The sequence below is a fragment of the Pholis gunnellus genome (genome assembly GCF_910591455.1).
Source record: "Pholis gunnellus genome assembly, chromosome: 12".
NCBI lineage: Eukaryota > Metazoa > Chordata > Actinopteri > Perciformes > Pholidae > Pholis > Pholis gunnellus.
Window position 1 is genome coordinate 20,255,986 of NC_136539.1, and position 20,317 is coordinate 20,276,302.

The window sequence follows — 20,317 nt, forward strand, 5'->3', positions numbered from 1 at the left end:
TCACTTACTCTTTGATTATGGCCACTATACATCTGTGGTACACCGTAAGAGAAGCTCAGATAATAAACACTTAACATGCAATTACTCTAAAGGCATCCAAGACTCAAGGTTAAAAGGGAAAAGACATACTTCAACTGATTTGGTTCTTTTTATTTGTTCATCAAACTTACATTGTAGACAAACCATAGCTTTTGGTACTTAAAGCATCAATGTATTGCTACACAAATTACATAAACAAAAAGAGATGCAGGGGAGGCAGACATAACCCATCAAACATGTGGCATCTCTCAAAAAAAGGCATAACAATCGCTTATCCATCAGCAAGATGATCGAGTACAATGTCTGGAATTGGAAAATATAACGCGGGCACTGATGGAATCCTGTGGACACCACCTGCCGTGTGAGGGTGAATTTAAACCTACTTGCTCTGAGCTGCATTACGCTCGGCTTAAATGCGCGCAACAAGGCAGCGATAACGATACTCTTCTTCTTTCATTGTTTCACAATGACAGTTTGGTAAAAATAAATAAATAGAAACATTCTGATAGCCTCTACACTTTCTTTTTAAACATAATTTAGCACGATATGCATCTTTATTTGGCCTGGAAGGTGGAGTATTTTAAGAGGGTTCAACCATTGTGGATCTTGAAGAAGGCCTGACTGCTGAAACGTCATCTGAATGAAATAGACATGCATGTGGAGGCAGAGTGCGCGACACGTTTTCCCTACTTTACGTCCAGTGATCAGCACCTCATTACAACCTTTGGTGTGCGTTACTTTTCCAGAATTCTATCCCAGAAGTCCCACATTAAATTGACGGTGCTTGTCACATGTACAGTATTAAAGTAGACAAAAGGAAGTGCAGCTTGTGTAGAAACACAGAGCTACAAGCTAATCTTAAATAGGTTGCTTGCTGTCGAAACACTTAACTCCTCCTCCTCCCCTCCAGCAATGGTTTATCATGTTTCCCTATAGCTTCTCACAACATTTAAAAGGAATAGACTGTTGTTCTTTGGCAGACCCTAAGACACCAGGCCGATCAGGAATCCTCCAATGAAACCACTTGTGACAACAATGTTTTTCTTCACAAACACTGTGGACTGAAGAAGACAGAAAAACGGGTTTCAGTAAATAAAGTAAAGTTACAAACCGACATTAATTCACATTGAAATGCAATACAGTGGATTTAACCTTTTCAGTTATTGAGCGGTTTTCTGATTCCACACCACATTTTCAAAAGCAGGGATCAGCTTGAGTAACTCATTTGAAGGAGAGTACAAACATGTTTCAATCTAATTAGACACACTGAGTAAATTATAAAGTTGTTACTTTATTTAATTTTTAAAAGATATGTTGTTTTTTTCAATTTTGAGTGTAATTAATGTAAATACTGACAGGAAACATTGCCAAAATAGAGAAAGGGAAATGAAATCAAACGGGAGACATCGCGGTTATACAGCAGGAATTTGGAGAACAAGGCCACCAGGACGTCCCAACTGTATTCTATATCCCTCAGGCCTGATAATGACGTTCTGATCTCCCTTTGTGCGACAATCAAAACCAACACACACAAGTCTTACCTTCTCAACAAATGTGTTGATCTCTGGGCCGGCTTGATTGGTGCCCTTCTTTATCTGCTTCTTAGCTTTGTTGACATCCTTCTCCACCCTCTTCCAGTCCACTTGGATATAGCCACTGTTGTTAGCTATCTGGAGAAAGAGTCACGGCAAAATGAAACATAGACGAGAGGCAGATTTCACCACAATGATTTCCTTATTTCTTTATAGTGTCGCAAGAATACCTGCAACAGCAGAAGACCTCCTCCGACAGATGTAGCAGCTACTTTTCCCACCTTCTGGAAGAGATATCCTGCACACCTAAAATGAATCGAGACAGAGAGCATGATGGGTAATCTAACATAATGAATGACTTCAACAGCCTTTAAATGAATCATGAGCATTCTGTATTAACCACGTACTCTTAATAATACTGAATACACATCTATATGCAACCCCACCTACAAGTTTATATTTTTACGATCTATACTGTTGACTATTTTTGGCATATTAAATATTGTACTTATTTTAGATTGTCACCTCATTGTTAACTTAGACTGGCATGTGTGTGCGCTGTAAATGTGCACTCTTCCCACTTTGCATTGCAAATGCTGCACAGCAATTTCCCTCTGGACAAATGAAGTTTTAGCTTATCTCGAAAACTGTAAAGTTTGCATGACCCTGAATGGCCCAACACTTAAAAGGTCTACCAAACACATTGTTAAGTATGATACACCAAGTGCACGATCATGTAATGTAAGGGTAGAAAGGATGGACAGACAGGGATTTATCTTTCTTAGTTTCAGTAGTAATGTGTAGCCTGTATATTCCTGCAGCACAAGGCAGGCCTCTCCATTCACACAGAAGGAAGAACAGGGGTGATAGAGGAGGGCCCAGATCAGGGAAAGATACATCTGAAAAGAATCCAAGGCTCCAGGGACCATGCGGAATCCATCTTATTTATGTCCGAGCCAGTCCAAATGATTTTTTTTGCAACGTTTATCATATTGGTGCATAGAAAACTAAGTACGAGAGTAAATAAGGAGCATCTGAAGGCAACACAATGCATTTCTAAAAGGAGAATATTTACCATCCACTAGCTCCCCCTATGGCTAACTGTGTGGCCACGGAGTACTTCTCCGCTAAGGGGCCGGAGTTTTTCCCGAAGAGGCGGTTCCACCATCGCTGACGTTTGGCGTATTCCGTCAGGTCCACGACCTTGTCGTAAATCTCCTCTTCCAGCTCTTGCAACGGAACAATACGAACAGACAGAAGCATACATTAGCAACAAATCGAACTTAGTAAAGTTCTGAGGCCTGACTACAAGTTAGCATCACACTGGTTACGCGCTGGTAAAGGGTTGTCAGCGGGAGGGAATCGTTAAATAAAGATACCAAAGTCTGTTAAATAGAAGTTTAAAACTGTCGCTTCGAATGTCTCACTGCTCAGATTAGACGATGTCCTGAACTGGATGAAGAATTCTTTAGTTCACAGGCCTGCTTACCCTTGTCGCGGTTCGCCATTTTGGAGTGCGCTACTGTGTCCTCAGATGCCATCCGGTGGAGGAGGAGGAGGTACCATCTCTCCAAAGATGAAGTGCGCCTCGCCTGGAGAGACGACGAGATGACAACGGGGGGGTTGAGTCTGTAAGGCTCATATAGAACACACAAGAAGTCACAGAAATGTTTAATTTAATCTGTAAGGCGAAAAATAAGTGTACTTTTTTGTACTTAAAATATACTAACATTTTCAATAGTACACTTCAAATATACTTTCAAAGAATTGTACTTTCTGAAAATATATGAAAAGTATACAAAAGTCACGCTTTTGTACGCTTTCTAGTTTAGCCTTTTCATTTATTTTCATCCTTTTTTAATCCTTTTTATTGATTAAAAGCAAGTCGATCATTGTGGTTTATTGAAAGACGGCAGCCAGATCAGAAATGTAATAACCAACCAAAGTGGATGGTTATGGTCTTTTGTTCTGTTCTGTCCAAAGTAATGAAAATGATAAAGAATAAATACTTTTATTGATTCTGAAAGAGGTATTTAAGGATGACTCCCTGAAGTTATTTATAGCTATACTTTAAAATGAAAACTGAGCCGCTGATCATGTATGGCAGCTGCCCCTCGACAAACAAAGAAAGGGGAGTCCAGTTGTGTTGACCTCTGACCTCTCTGATACAACAGACGGGGCCCCTGAGACACGTCCCACCCAAAGGGGCCCTGTCACATGTTTGATGGTGGGAGGCAGAACATCTCTGGTTGAGATAATTAGGAAGAATCATCAAAAATATATGTTTAAAGTTTGGTATTCTACAATCGATTGATGATAGAAGGAAGTAAAATTACTTTTACATCCCGTTTTGTCCACCGAGCGAGACGGCCATCAAAGACTGAAACTTTATGCCAGAAACACAAAGGCCAAGATGGCGGCGTGAGTGAAGCTTTAGAACACACAAGGAGTCACAGAAATGATTCAAAAAATAAATATTATATTTTATGTGTTTCTTTTTGTCACTGCTGCTTGATATATGTGCACTCATGCTCCTAGTTGAAGTACATGGGTTTCTGATTTTATTCTGTAAATCTTTGAAGTGCTCTGTACATACAATTGTTGTTATTACTCTATGTGGCTACTTAGCTCTACTTCCTCAAAAGGAAACCTTAAACCACTTGCCTACAATATTTCTGACAAACAATCTCTGCAGGCTCTGGGTGGGAATGAACCTCGTGTGCGTGTCAGCAAACTGATGGGATCCGGTCCCGGAAGAGGACAGCAGGAGCCTGTCCTCGTCTGCCTCCCACCACCACTTTGTTGCCTGCAGGTGTCGCTGTTGAAGCATTTTAATCAGAATTTCAATAATGGATTCCACAGAAGAGAGAAAAAGATCAACGATATTGAGATTTGTTGATGGTTTAGTTCAACCAACGCGTTTCTTTATTTTGAGGCCTTCCTCTTGTTGTCCTCCCTTAGGGTGGGACCTCCTATTTTAATTTAAAGCTAGGGTTGGTAGTCTAGCAAGAGGACACTATATTTTTTTCGAATTATCCGACCCAAAAAACCCAGCCCAGTGTTGCCAACTCTTTCCCAATGAAAGTAGCAAGTAGCACTAGCTCCAACAGCGGCTAAATCCAAGTCGGCAACACTGACAGCCCGTCTCTTCAGGCCTCCCTCCAAAGCCAAAATTATGATTATGAACGTGAACAACAGACATGGCTAGTGTTAGTACTCACAGCTGTTTAGATAGCATCATTACATTCGTGCTTACAGTAATGATTATTATTTTCAGGCTTATTACAGTCCAGCCACAGAAACCAGATTTCTGTTTTATGTGAGAGCATTTGAGTCCTTGCAGTGGAGATGTAATGAGAATTTCAACAAATATAACAAAAACATTTCTGAAGCAGATTACCAGCCTTGAATTGAATCCATTTTTAATCCTAATCAAATGACACCGTCCTGCTTTGGGGTCTTTGACAATCAACAACATTGAGTTTTTCCAATTCTCTACCCCTGATTATTAGAGATGAACTGTGAGGCGACAGTAAAGATGCTACTGTCTCTGATTAGATTAGTGGCATATTAGATAAGAAATTATAATTAAATAATATAATTATAAACAAGCTATAGAGATTTTAAAGTTTTGTTGTACGATACAAAATACATCAGCAGATCGATTCAAATAAATTGTAGTTATATAGCCTAATATCACAAGTCACAAATTTGCTTCAGAGGGCTTTAAAATCTGTCGTGCGACATTTTCCATCCCAACAACAACATAATCAGATTACATCAAAGTCAATCCATATTAATACCCCTCTCCTGAATTTAAGTTGTGTACTCGTGCTAATACGACCGTGGAGTTCTCTCAAGCCTAACGTTAGATATTTACTTTGGCAATACGCTTAAAAAATTATAAAAGTTGCGTTCCGTTGTGAAGATTATCTTTGCTAAACAAAAATGCGTAAGTATTATAAACTTGTTTTTGCAACAGAGTTTATTTTCTGCAATATTCTGAAATCTGTCGAGGGAACAAGTGCGATGCTAACATCCGGTGTTACAAAAATCCATCATCCCTGCATTTTATGATGTCCAACCTTTGGAATTGATTAAAGGTTTCAGAACATCAGAGCAAGGAAGAAGCAATATTCTGACATTTAATTTAATGTGCATTAAGTTTGGATAACAAAGTTCTATTTCAAAATGAATGTTACTTTGTGTCGGGGACAATAAAAGTGAACATTGTTTGTCACATGTAATTTGCAATAAATGCAGTCTTTTCCGCCAAACAATGTAATCTTCATCACATATTTTAAAGTCAAATTAATTAACAAAATAACAGTCACACTAATATTTTGTAGTTTTGTGCAGTTATGCTTATACAATTAATGTATAGAATTGAAAAACTCATGATTGTACCATGTAAGAAATTAACTGAAAGACTTAAACAGTTGAAAACTTTCATCTAAATAATGTAATAATATTTTCTGTAAAATCCTGAAAATAAATACATTTATACATTACATCTGTGTTTACAATTTCATTAGATATTTTTTTAAAACGTTCGTAATTTTGTTTTGAAAACACCTTTGAGTGTATCGTGATGGAAATAACCATTTCCTCTTAATGTTAAAATAAATTAAACAAAATTATATTTAATTTGAATTACTTCAACACTATCTATCTATCTATCTATCTATCTATCTATCTATCTATCTATCTATCTATCTATCTATCTATCTGTGCAACGTTGCAACAAACATACGTGACAGCTATTTTGACCAATAGCTGTGCTTTACAATACAGTTACGTAATCATAATATAACGTGCGGAGCCAATCGCAGGCGTTTGGGGCGGGTCTTGTGAAGTGCATATGGATGTGTGCGTGCGCGTGCTCGTCCGCGTGTTCGCAACACATCAACTGGAGACCGTCACGTGGCTGCACACGCCGGCCACTGATTGGCCAGAGTGGACGGAGGGCGTGTCGACAGCGGCGGCGTGCGTTTGCCTATGTGACACAATTACAACAACTTTGAGCCGATGGTTGGGGAAGTTTGCGACATTACCAAGTAAACCCTCACTCCTAAAACCCAACATTACATCAACTTCATGCATAAATTGGCACTGGAATACACGCTGTGTTTTGATGTACAATGAGGAGTGTGGAAGGTAACTTGAAGGGATCATTTCCTTGAGGATTTTGGCAAGAATTACCGCTACGCCCCGTTGTAGTCCTGGATAACGTTAGGTGTGCAACACTTTCGTTGTTACTGCGTTTTCCCGGAGTCACTCGGTCCCGTCGATCTTCCCATTTCTTTCCCATGAAATCGTGCGGAGTGTCGCTCACCGCCGCCGCAACTGCTGCCGCCCGGAGCCTCGGCGTTGCTGGTAATGACGAGGAGAAAATGGCGTCGGGAACAGCGACTGATATCGAAGAGGACTTTCCGAAGCTAACAGCGCAAGAAAAAGAGAGCTTGGCCGAAACTGACAGGTTAGACGATCCGCTATGTAAACGGTCTCATACACTTCTTAATGTTTGGCAATACATGTTTAAATAAACAAATACGAATACCCCCCTCCACCCCCCTCAAGTAACACGGAACCGCTTGTGTGTGTGTTGTCTGTCCTCTACTTGCAGTTCACTGTTTGGATTTCATAGGCTTCAAGAAGATGGCGCCAGAACGAAGGCCTTGCTGTTAAAGGTATGCCACAGAATAGGAAACGCAGTGTCTGCTCCTCTCACGGTTATATCTCCTCTGATTAGTGCACAACACACCTGAAATAAAGTGACACAGACCTCCCAACTAGGCAACATTTGCACCGCTAAAGCACAGAATACAAACGGCTCCGGTACGTTTCTTGTGATGTTTATCAATATTAAATGAGTCCCAAACGGTACAATTGCAGGACGATATGAATACTATCAACACATATGATGTATATAAATAAGGTATCGGTATAAACACATTGGGCCTGTATAGGCAGGTATGTGTGTGTGTTGGGGGGCGCACGTTGTTGTTACAACTGTTGTTACATCTGATGTGTAACGTTGGTCGAGCTAAACTAAGCTGATGTTTTAACACCTTGTCACCCAACTGTTATAAGTATGACAACGAGCCTCGGGATAGGGTAAAAGCACACGCCCTTACGGAGAGGAGAGACATTAAGTTGTATACATATTATAATATCCCACTAAACCCTCCGTCCCATCCTCAATAACGGCAGCTAAGAGTTTGGGTTGTGCGTCAGCTCACTCTCTGGTAGCATGTAGCATGTAGCGGCTAACTGCCACTAGCACACATAGCTACTATATGTGCATCTCATATGACACTATCGAGGGGGAGAAATATAAACACAAAACGTGGTAGTTTTAAGGGTCGCATTAAAAAATAAATAATGTCTGGTAGTATTGGCCCCAAGATGGCGGGGGTGGGAAGGAAAAATACCTAGCAAACGTTATGCTAGCTAACTAGCAGCGGTGGCTAGGCTAATCACCATTTGCAAAAAGCCATATCCCGACGAAGGCGTTCAGTGTTTGAAACAAAGATGACCAATTATAACAAGCGGAAGTTAACTAAGTGTGTGTGGCGATAGGCGCACACGTAGCCACCGGGTAGATGTACTCCATGTTACCATGTCTTCAACATGTGGCTTCTGGGTTTCTTATGGAAGGGCTGGCTGGTAACGTTATTTTGTTTCAGGTGTACTTCCAGATTAGGCTCAGCCGTGCACTCATTTATTGCTGTCAGTGTCCTCCATACTCAGGCCTATCCATATGATAACAACACACTTATAAGATCTGATTGTGGGGCTTGTCTTCTTGATAACGTTCACATGTATAAGGCTGTGTGTTTCACATGAAATCATTTTGTGGAATAAATCAATATTGATGCCAAGTTCCCTTTACACCCTCTCTGTGGACTCTTCCATTTTAAAATGTGGGGGGAAGGGAGAGTATTAGTTCAGCGTGAGGTACTGTTTAAACTGATACGGAGTCCACTCAGCTAAAGATAAGAACGCTCATTAATTTAAGTCCCATCCCAATATTGTGCTTTTCACAATTGGAGGATAAGTGTAAGTGTATTGTTTTAATTTGCTGAATCACACTGTCTCTGCAGGGTGTAGCTAACCCCTGTGGCACAAATTCATAAGCGTGGCATCATGCCAGCACTTCAGATGTGTGTGTGTGTGTGTGTGTGTGTGTGTAATAATGCATGGTGGCTATGTGCTGCATGGCATGGACGTGTGTGGAAAAGGCACATGTGTAAATGATTCCTTCTGTGATTGTGAGGATATGCATCTCCCTACGAGAAGCTTGAGGCTGAGTTAAATAACATGGTCTACCTACAATTCTAATTGGATCGATCATGAAACTAGCAACACTTTAACAGTTGTACACATGTTACACCATGGCACTTGTTTGAAGAAAGACATTTATTTCAATAAACTTAAACAAATGCAACATTGATGTTTATGCATTTAATTCAATGTTGTAGGCTTTCCAGTGATGAGTGATGCATGTTTTATTACAAGCCCGACTGTGGTTCAGCTCGTCACTTACAAATATGTTGTTCCGTTATATACAGAATCTTTTCGTAAAGATAAAATTATGCCACGTCATTTATGAAGCTTTAGAAAATGTTTTTTGCAGTCCACAAAGGAGATGATTACCATTTACTTAGTAAATAAAGATCCCTGATATCTACCTATGGGACTGTACAGTGAGGGATGTTAGTTACTAGTTTTTCTGCTACAAAAGATTTGTGCACTTTAATCAGAATTACCTCTCTTGCTCACCAAATGGAAAAATGTCCAGAGTAAATTTTCTGACAAGATGCTTTGTCAAAATCTCTGGAAAAAAACAAACCTTTAAACTGTTGTGAACAGACATTGTGAGGTAAAGTACGCTTTGTTTGTTTCACTGAGCCATAGAGCATTCGCATGTGCTTCAAATAAACGTCCCTAACAGTATGCTTACTGTGTTATTTTAACGGTGGTTTGTTCTAGAGATACAGTGTCATTCAGAAAGATCAGATGTTACTTGCAACTTCTTCAAAACAAGAAGCAAATATAAGAAACATTATTATTATTATTATTATTATTATTGCTTCTAAGCTATTCTTGCATTAGCATTGCTGACATCTATAACCAGATAACTGGACGTGCCAATGTTGCAGGGTCCATCTGAGAGAGAGGTCTTCATCTTCTTTTGTGATACTAGATACTCAAGTTCATCACTTCCCATGTTACGAACACAAACATATTCTTAATGCTACAAACAGACCAAAATGGGTCTGGGTGTCTTCAGAATGAACTGTGCAAGAAAAGAAATGCAAGGACATACAGAACTGTTCTAGAATCAGTATGTCACAGCACGATGACTTCATTTCACCCGGTCCTTTGCTTTAGGCTTTCAGACCTATGACAAATCCACTTCTGAATCATTTGATTTGAGAAACTTGTAGTTGGTGTCTATTTTGTTTTGGCGATGGCAAAGCTCAACAAGAATAGCGTACGCTGAAGGCGATGCTCTGTTCAACACTAAAATACCCAAAATTTTGACTCATCTGAATATTAGTTTTTATTATTATGATGTATCGCATTCAACATAAGGATTTTGTGTCCCACACGCTCACTAATCCTTCCTCTTCAGTGGCTGCAGTGTGGGCAAGCAAGAGGAATTTGTTTAGATGTTGTTTAAATGCGGACTGGCGAGGTCTGTGTTTGGGTATTCAGTTGGTTTTATGCAAAACAGCCCTGGAAGACTTTGGTAGTATATCGTCAGCTGTGTGCGGTCATCACCTCTTGGCCTTATCGACCCTTTATAACTTAATCGTTGATAGTTTTTCTGTAATATGCATTTAAATCTGTATCGTTCATTGCAGCCGTGTAGCGCCCCTTTAACTCTACATTGCTCTTGCTCCTTCGTTTAGGCTGTTAGCTGCTACGATGCCCTCATCCTGAAAGCAGAGGGGAAAGTGGACCCTGACATTTTCTGCCAGCTGGGCCACTTCAACCTCCTGCTGGAGGACTATCCAAAAGGTAAGTGTCGCCATGTGTACATCCTCCTGGCTGCTGTTTTTTATTTTATTTTTTTAGCATCTTTCTCTTCCTTTCAAATCTGTAGGATCATTTGATTATTTTCTGCCCTTTTATATCATTTGGCTTGTTACGCCTCTTCTTGTTTTATTGATCCTGTGTGATTTTAAATAGTTTATTTCTATGTGGACCCCAGTGAGATTTAAGACCTCTTTGTGGAAGCTCATGGGAATCCAAATGAATGAAGAATTGATAACTAGTTTTTCATGACGGGGCATTTGATGTGCGTCGTTGTTGCTTTTGTTTTTCTACACTCACACTTTTGGTTAACACGGCTAAAAGCTGCTGACAAACGATTATTCTGATTTACACTTTGTGTGCTTGTCCGGAAAACCTTCCTGCTCATAAGTGTAGCTGAGTAGAATATCTTGATCGTGTAACATTGTCACTAACTGTTCATTATCTCATCTGTGTCTCTCCCTCTTTCATTGTCACACTCTTTTATTCATCACACCATTTTCTCAGCATTATCTGCATACCAGAGGTACTTCAGTTTACAGCCAGACTACTGGAAGGTGAGTTTGCTGTAAAACATCCAATGTTACAGGCACTATTTGTTTACAATAAAATATTAACCATGTTTTAAGAAAAACGCGTTTTATTCGCAAAGTCATGTAGAAGTACTGCACTACCCACAATGTCCTAATACATGTAAGAGCAACAACACCTGGAATGCAGACCAAGCGGACTCCTGTACTGCAACCTGAGTGCTGTGCACACAAGAAGATTGAGCTGCTTGTCAGCCTGGTCTATGTATTTGATTTCTTTCGGACACATGGACGTGATGTACTGTTGAGTGCATGTAAGGTCGCTGAGAGGGCTTTATGTGCCAGAGAGACACTGTAAGAAGTGAGGTGCGGTGGACGGATACAGATGCTCAAGAGTGGCTGTAAACTCCTCCGTGTTACGGCTTTACACGTGGCACATTTGTATCAGCGAGCGCATACAGAATAATGCAAATCTTCAGGTTACCGGTAAAAGAGAGCCTCGGAGAGTAACAACCGTCTGTGATGTAAAACAGTGAATACAGAGCCGCCTATATGGACTCCCAAGAATGGACCACATTGACGGTTGCAGGTTGCTGCTTATTTGACAGTTGGTCTGTCAGGCTCTACTTGTTTCTCTTACATGCTGTTACATGTTCATACGTTGATACTGCTGCCTTGAAACTTGTTCCTACAAAGACCCCAAAGGGTCCCAATGGAATTTATTTTATTTTTTTATAATAACTAGCTCTTTCACTGCTGCTGATTGAGACGGCCCGTTGCTGTAACTGTGGCTGCAGCCGTTGGCTGTGCTTTGGTAGTTGACATGGTCATGCTAGCTGAGCGTTTTATTGAAGCTACTGAATTGCTGAACTACTGTGGTTTATGTATTCTTGTGAGTGTAGTCACAGTACAGCCACTGCAGCCATAATAATAATAATAATAATAGCACCATAGATTGAACCACCACTGCAGCCGTGGTGCGAGCAACGTCCACATCCACAGTCACTTCAACCAGTGACTGTACACTACCGGAGCTCCGCCTTTTGATAGGAGTAATAAGCATTAAGTGCGTAATGTAAAGTGTCACATCATCCATCAGTGTTTCCCCAAACTGGGCTGTGTATCAGGGCGTTCACCCATACAGGTTTTCAGTTTATCTGGCTGAGACTAATTGTGTGACTTCTTCCTGTTAGATTTGATGAACCTGTTGGGTCGGGACAAATTACCACTTTTATCGTTCTTATTGGTTAGATGAATATTTGTGACCTAATGAATTCCCATCAAAGCTTCCACCGTCAACCTGAGCAGAGGTCTAATCAGCCAGAATAACTGAAAACGCTTGTGTGGGTCTTTAACTTTCACTAATATGGAGCTTGTGTCATTCCAATGAGCTTCGCTGCATTGGACTTTTATGAGGATGTGAAACCGTAATTGTGGATGAGACACTGTTTAAGTATGTTTTGCCTCGGTTTAGATTGCCTACAGTTCCTGCTCATGGCCTGGAGTTAAATTGTCCAATCAGCTGTGACACGATGGCGTCCAGCCTGTGCTCTCTCTGTGGGTGAATAAGCCCGTTTAGTTTGACGCTTCAGTGTTAGGAATGGCCGTTAAACAGAGGTGCCGAGGGTTGGATTGGGATTTGAACTGACAGCTTTGGGCTCCTCTGAATTACAGATTGCCACGGTGAAGTGAGGGTGTGAGGTCCTACCCTCTGCTAGATGATGGGGTGGTGGAGCAGACTTCTCTTGGTAGCAGTAGTGATGTAGAAAAGAGTTTGGAGCCCAAACGCAGGGCTTTTATTGGCCGGGGCTAGACTTGGATGGTTAACCAAATAGGGGGTCTAACTGTGATGCTCAAAGGTCCGGAAAGATGTGTCAACATAATAATGTTGATAATGGAAAAAGCATTGATTTATGCTCAGTGTGTTGGTGTTTCTCATTGTCTGAATCTCTCTGTGTACACACTCTGATCGTTGTATGATGTTTTATGCCTGTTATAGGGTATAATATAATTCTGCTGTATGTCTTTTTAGTTATGCTATCATGTTCATCAATACCTTAACATATGTACTTCTTTCTGTTTGATTAGTTCAAACATTTGTTTTTAAGTGGTTTGCACTGAAGGGAAACAAATGCACCTGTACTGCATATGTAAAGAGTTTAATTCTCAAATAGGTTAACTTTTTAACCGTTTCTTGCATGAATTTAAAGCTTGGTAGAAATTATCAAGCATAAAAAATAAATGAATATATATTTTTGGGTGTAGCCCTTAATTGCTGCAGATATATGTAATGAACATACACTATATGACTATGCCATGACACCATCAAGTTTATAACTGCTCGCTCCCTAAGCTGTGAACAATAATCATTACAATGTACTGAAGAGGTTTTTATTCTTGTTTGTAACAATTTTCCAACGCTTTCTTTTTCCCAGAATGCTGCCTTTTTATATGGCCTTGGCATGGTTTACTTCCATTACAACGCATTTCAGTGGTAAGTGCTTTAAATAACACTCATTGCATGCATGGCGTCAGCCACTTCTACCGTGATTATGGTCTCTGGTAACGGTTAGTAAAAGATTTAGTTTGTCTTGAAGAAATACTGAGATTCTGGCAAATACACGTTTGCGTTCTTACCTCTAGTAGGGTGAGAACGTTGGTATCATCGTTTCATCTCTGTGTGTTCAGTACAGAGTGGGCTCCAGAATGTGTTTAGCTTAGCACAAACACTGTGAACAGGGAGAAACTGCTAGCCCTGCTTCCAAAAAGATGCCTTGAAATTACTTTGAAGCTCTCTTTAGTTATATGTGTTAATTTCTGAACTAGCAGTCAGATGAAGTGCTAGCTTACTAGCTAACAAGATACAATCTCTAAACACAACGCATTTGGAGCTGATGTATTTTATTGTTGTGGTCGAGGCAAGCCGGTTCCCCGCCAGTCTGCCAGGTTAAACATATATCTGACTAGCGAACATAATTAAATTGATATTGATTCCCTTCATGGGTTCCCCTATCTGTGGGGACCAAGTAAACCAGTAGTCCTGTTCATAATACATGAGAGTCCTTATTGGGTGTCTTTATGACTTGTCAGTAGAGACACAGGGTCATTCTGTGTCTCCTACTGTTTGAGGATTTTGCGTATTCTTGGTGGTCCCCCTATAGAGTGCAGTGGGGTTTGCCGTTGTTTTACAAAGACGTGAGACGCTTCGACATCCATCGCATGAGAGCTGGTTGCAAAGCGGCATCAGGGAGATCCGTTAGTGTGACGGTAGCCATCGTGTTTTGATCAGGGCCGATCGTGTGGTACGCTTTGTGCGTACTGAAGTCTCCTCAAATCAACCCTGCAGCCAAAGTAGTAGAGATAGAAGAGACGGCTCTCCAGGACTCCAAGATTGACTGTTGGACTTGTTGTGCTTGTTGAGCATGATTTTTCCGCTTTAGGAAGCTAAACCACAACATTTAAAACACAACGTTTTCTTAGTCCAAGCCTTTTAAGATTTAAAATCATGCCGCTCATTTTAACGTCCTTCAGTAGACTCCCAGGTGAACGCTTCACCCACTGGGACTCAGTTTCTTGAGAGGACTGTGTTGGCAAACGTGTTAATCATATAGTTTCAGAGGCCATTTTGGGACCACAGTGCAGTGAACCTCATCTCTCTGCCCCATCGGGAGCAGAGCATCGCTAACGTCTTTTTTCTCGTTTTCCACTAACGGCTAGACTAGGCTTGATGAAATCCAGCTGCTTAATAAATGGAAATCTTACTTTGTTTGCTACTTAACTCTGTGTCTCTTTGTGTTTCTTGTGTGTATACTATTGGCTGGATTAATGATGACAATTGCACTTTTGAAGGCTGTAGCTTGAACTCTATTATACACCTTGGGATTGGGCGCAGTCTGCACATTTTAGGCCACACACACCATTTCATTTCTGTGTCGAGCTTTGTTTAAACTCGTACTTGGCACCATAGCGCCAACCTCTACAATGCAGAGGAGGAATTGTAATTACCAGTAAACTCGTATCTCATATTCATGAACATACTGTTGCTATTTAGTCCTGTTAAGAAAGGAGTCAAGTGTCAAATGCATTATAATAAAACAAAAGTTGAATAGCCTGTAAACTTCATTTTGGCTGGCAATATATTTAAGACCTCCAGTTTGTAAAGCAATAAATTGGCGTTCTTTGTAAAACCCTCCAACATGTTCTTCGTGCTTTTATCAGTGAACTTTTTGCAACAGTCACGTCTGAAAAGCTCTGATCACCGGTCCACGACCAAATGATTACGTCATCTTCTGCTGCACCAGCTTTCCTACAGGGAGTGTAAACTATAAACTTTGAGCTGCTCCTGCAGCGGCAGGTGTCACAAGCTAGCAGTTCAGTTTCTGAACCCAACCACTTCACCTCCCAGGAGCAGCACCTCCCTCACCTCCTCTGGCTCGCGATGACCCCCCCCCCCCCCCCCCCCCCCCGCCCCCGCCCCCTCCCTCCCTCCCTCCCCTACTGCTGCCCCGCTACATCATCCATGACCTTGAAGGCCTCCAGTGTTTGTTGCCCTGCCAAGTTTGGATGCCGCCATCACTGAGGCCTGTGGAATGTATTAATGGGGGGATGGGAGCGTGTCAAGTTGGGTTCACGAGGAGGGATTACGTCACCCTGAGGCCGAGGCCCAAAAGGAATGCTGAGCTGTCAAATGGTGCATGTTACCTCACGGGGCTGAAACACCGGCCCAAATATCCAGGCTGTCCACAGGAGCTTGTGAGAGTATTAAAGATGAATATTTGTTTGTTCCATAATCAAAAATCGTATCCAAAAAGAGAGTCGCTGCAAGATAATGTGGAACATTTATGCCATAAAATCTCAAATGAACCCAAGGTGCCCTTTTCCTAAAGGAGAGAGGCGCTCTTTGCTCATCTTTTGGCCGGAGTCAGCCGTACGCTGTGTGTCACAAGCGATTCTGTGGAAGAGCTGAGCTCTCCAAGCATTCACGTTGGATTCTGTCAGTGAGGGAGGAAAGGGTGAACGCAGAGGGGAGGGAGGGAGGGAGGGAGGGAGGGACCAGATAAACGGGGAGGAGGCGCAGGAAGACGGGAATAGGGGCAATGAGTTCGCTGTGTGTGTGTGTGTGTGTGTGTGTGTGTGTGTGTGTGTGTGTGTGTGTGTGTGTGTGTGTGTGTGTGTGTGTGTGTGTGTGTGTGTGTGTGTGTGTGTGTGTGTGTGTGTGTGTGTGTGTGTGACCCAGTCAGCAGTGAGCTCAGAGCTCTGCTGCTACGTTACAGGGAAAAGGCTTCATGCTGACATGCATTTGCTATTGTTGTCATAGCTAAACAGTGAGTGGCTTCAATTGGAAACGTGTTTGTTTTTGTTTTTATGAACCCTTTTTTATTTTAATACTGTTATGAGAGGATTGGAGAGTTTATTGCTAACACGACAGCAGCCCTCTGCAGACGCTGGATCATTTAGTTCAACCAATGAAGTACAAATTGAGTCCTTTGCTGAAATGTCAGCGCGATACTGGATCGCTGTAACAGACATTAACTATTTCTTAACGGGCTGTGAGAGGATTATCAGGTGACTTGATTTTTGCAGACGATATTAACATCCACAAACTCCTAGTTAATGCGCTCCTTGTTTGCTGTCGACTGTGTCTCTGTTAAAATAAGCGATGCCGTAGTGAATCTGTTTCTAAGCAATCTATCTGATTGTTTCACACCGTGTGGAGCATCTCTAATGACTGACAGCTGGTCGGTAGGGGACTCTTCCAGTTAAACTTTTAAGCACACCATCGCACTTTTCTAAGCTTATCGTCTGAAAAGCCCTGAATCAAGTCTTCAGGGATTCAGGCCTGTAAAGTAATTGTCTCATTAGAACCCACATACTGTACCTGGGTCCGTGGTTGTTGTGCTAAATCAACCAGCTCCACCTTCCGCATTTGCATGTTTAGATTAAACAGGAAAGAACAAATGAAATAACGACAACAATTTAGTACCAGGTGTAATGCAACTGCCCATGATTAATATCATTATCCATATAAAGCCTCCAGATACAGAGCACATGTTGATACCAGGTGTAACTGGGGGGGTCAAAGGCTCCTGAGCGCAAATGATTACATTTCCCAAGTAATAGTTTCTGGTATTAATGTTCGATAATAACATGTACTCAACACATTTAATGTGGCTCATGTACGGATACGTTCCTGGGTGTGGTTTAATATTCTTTTGCGTGCAGCGTCTCCGTTAGCCAAATCACAAGTCTGATTGGATTTGTCTTGCTTTTCGCGTGCTGCATGGTAATCTGGGTTACAGCTCAGAGGTTGGTGGTTATGCACCTGAAGGAGAAAAAACAGCAGTAGAAGAACACGTTGTGAGGTTCAGCAGTTAAAGTACAACCTACGGTTTAGCTACTAGCTAGCAACTATCATCAACGTGCTTTATTGCTAAAGAATCTGCTTCCAGATGCTGTAATGTGGCGAATTGGAAGAATTAGAAGAATGAGGCATGATGATAATAATACTGTAATAAAATGGGTTATTTTCAGATTTGCTGTTTGTCTATTTTCATTAAACACACCGTGTCTGTTTTTTGTTTTTTTTCCAGGGCGATCAAGGCGTTCCAGGAGGTGCTTTACATCGACCCCGGCTTCTCGAGAGCTAAAGAGATTCACCTGAGACTGGGACTCATGTTTAAAGTCAACACGGACTACGAGTCGAGCTTAAAGGTAAATCTTCTCAAAGTGTGTAATAGACCGAAATGTGGATCTTGATGTTTACATTGGTTCAGGTCATGGTCGGGTCAAGCAGGGCCTGATCGTAAGCTTCTTTTATTTATTTATTTTTTCATGCAATGATTCGTGGAATCATTTCCCATGTGTGTCCGTCTGCATCGTGTACTTGATAGAAGCCTCCTCCCTGCCTAAACAGACTTGACCTCCCTAGTCCTCGGATTAACAAAGGCTGGTGGATCATCTGTCCCGTCTGTCTGAGCTAAACCCCGTCTACGAGCCTATCTCCTGACACCTGTGAGCCATAGATGGCCCGGCGGTAACGGAGGGCTTTCTGAAGGGAGCCTATGGATCTATTGTTGTCTGAGAGTGCTGGTTACCTTCGGGGACAGACTGCGATCAGATCCTGGGCTTTGTGCTACTCCAGACATTCTGTCACAGGAGGTTTTATTATGCATTTAAATGCATTGTCGTATAATTGAGCTATGCGTTGAATGGTTAATTCTCCAATTCTGCTCATGAATTCTAGTAGTATGTAATATTATTAATTGAATCAGCACTTCTGACACAGTCTAAACAAGCAAACTAAATACTATAAGTTTCTCAAAGTATTGTTTCACCTTCTTCAGTCCCGGTGTTGATCCCTGGTGTTTAGGTGTTGTCCAATAACGAGGACCGATCATAAACGTTTAATTAATAAGCTCTACGCCTCACTTTGTGGGAGGCAACATCCGGTCTGACTTCAGTATTGCTTTGCTAACTTTGTAAAACAAACTGTAACACATAAATACATAGATATAAAATGTACTGACTTGTTACTTATTCAGAAAACAATAAATCGCAAACCAGCTACTTGGGGAAAAATGAATCTTCAAGACAAACTAGAATTACAATTGAAGTGTAAACCTTTTTACTGCGGCAACAAACCGGTCAAAACCTAAAACAGGATTCCAGTCTGTCATGTGTATAGCACACAAACATAGAAGTGAATTGAATAAATCGATCCCCGATCCAGCTATTTGTGTCGATATATCTGATTCTGTATCGGTGCATAAAGGTAGTATTCATTGCAAAGCTATTATAGTGGATTTCAAGTGTTCATGATTTTTTTTATCTTCTCACAATTAAAAATGAAAAGCGTGTGTTGTGCCTTGCAGACGATGCGCTGTGTGTAAATCTGTGTGTGTATCGATGCTGGAGGTGGTTCAGTATTGAGCTGCACGTGCTGCACGTCCTCACTCCGTCTTGGACGCTTCCCTCCCTCTTGGTCCTGGCTCGTCGCCAGCAACACACACACACACACACACACACACACACACACACACACACCGCACACATGACTGCCCCAGATATCCACAGGGAGGGGTGGGTGCACGTTTAAAGGAGCTGAGATTGAATGACGGTAGGAGAGGGAGAAATGTGAGAAGGGAAATGGAAAAACAGGAAATCGTCGGCAAAGACCGTTTGCGTGTCGGGATAAAGGGAACGTAGAGGTCTCTATGAAGGATGCATGTTTCTTGGTGCCGTCTCTCCATTCATCCCCCCTTTCCTTTCCTTTTGGAGCACATTGGATAGAGGCAGCGAAGTGATGGAAAGATGCCCGCAGTTTCTCAGAATACACTGTAACCAAATTCGGAGCCAGCCGCTGCATTCATATAATCGCACCAAACTGCTCTTCTTTACCAGCGATGTACACAGACAACTTCATTCCACCAGTGGCTGCTGATTTAGCCTATGACAGATAGAGGAAATGAGATTTGTGCGCTGCATATTGGTGAGGTGATGAGTTGGCGGTCTCCGTAGAGCCATGTAGCCATAGAGAAGAGCTGAGAAAAGAGGTGAGACAGAAGGAGGGAGGGGGGAGACAGGGAGAGGTAGTGTGTGCTGCCTGTTCCAGCTTTGAGGTATTGTGTGTCATCTCTCTGCACTCTCCACTGCAGCCGTCTGCTGAATAGTAATCAGTGACACCAGGATAGAAGAGGGGGAAGGAGCAGGGGGGGGAGAGAGAGAGAAAGATACCAGAGAGACGGAAAGAGAGAGAGAGAGAGAGAGAGTGAGAGTGAGGAAGGCGAGACATGGGGAGGGAGGTGGAATGCCAAGCTGACAATCCTGCTGCATTATCTGCCTGGTGGCAGAGCAAGTGTGAAAGAGAAGGAAGGGAAGGATAGGAGAGATCTACGGGAGGATGCAGTGGGGTTCCAGGAGGAGTGTGGTGTGCCAGCGATCTAGGTAACGCATTTGTGTGTGTGTGTGTGTGTGTGTGTGTACACTTTCTCTGACATTTAGGCAAATGGATGTGATGAGTGTCTGTGATGTTTTGTGGCTCACAGCTCTGATTTAAAATGAGTTTGCTCTCAGCAATCTCCTGACTGTCTGTGTGTAGCAGATATTGATATTTAGCGATAAGACTCCACCATTTCTTTTTACCCTCTAACAAATCCACCACAGCTGACCAGT

General features: G+C 41.8%; 2 protein-coding genes across 2 annotated transcripts in view; one reads left to right on the plus strand and one right to left on the minus strand.

The window, feature by feature from the left end:
- Window positions 1-134: 134 nt before the first annotated feature.
- Window positions 135-3,131, minus strand: fundc1 (FUN14 domain containing 1). The gene is made up of 5 exons (XM_079170718.1): window positions 3,061-3,131; window positions 2,647-2,800; window positions 1,802-1,877; window positions 1,581-1,709; window positions 135-1,100 (listed from the first exon to the last, which is right to left on the minus strand). Exons 1-5 carry the CDS (start codon window positions 3,110-3,112, stop codon window positions 1,023-1,025), a joined length of 489 nt encoding a protein of 162 aa, XP_079026844.1. The 5' UTR covers window positions 3,113-3,131; the 3' UTR covers window positions 135-1,022.
- Window positions 3,132-6,591: 3,460 nt separating this feature from the next.
- The window catches only part of kdm6a (lysine (K)-specific demethylase 6A), a 34,074-nt gene continuing 20,348 nt past the window's right edge, over window positions 6,592-20,317 (plus strand). The window contains exons 1-6 of the mRNA XM_079170717.1: window positions 6,592-7,050; window positions 7,198-7,261; window positions 10,493-10,601; window positions 11,124-11,173; window positions 13,582-13,640; window positions 17,737-17,857. Coding sequence (XP_079026843.1) covers window positions 6,881-7,050; window positions 7,198-7,261; window positions 10,493-10,601; window positions 11,124-11,173; window positions 13,582-13,640; window positions 17,737-17,857 — 573 coding nt within the window. The 5' untranslated portion in view covers window positions 6,592-6,880. The remainder of the gene's footprint in view (window positions 7,051-7,197; window positions 7,262-10,492; window positions 10,602-11,123; window positions 11,174-13,581; window positions 13,641-17,736; window positions 17,858-20,317) is intronic.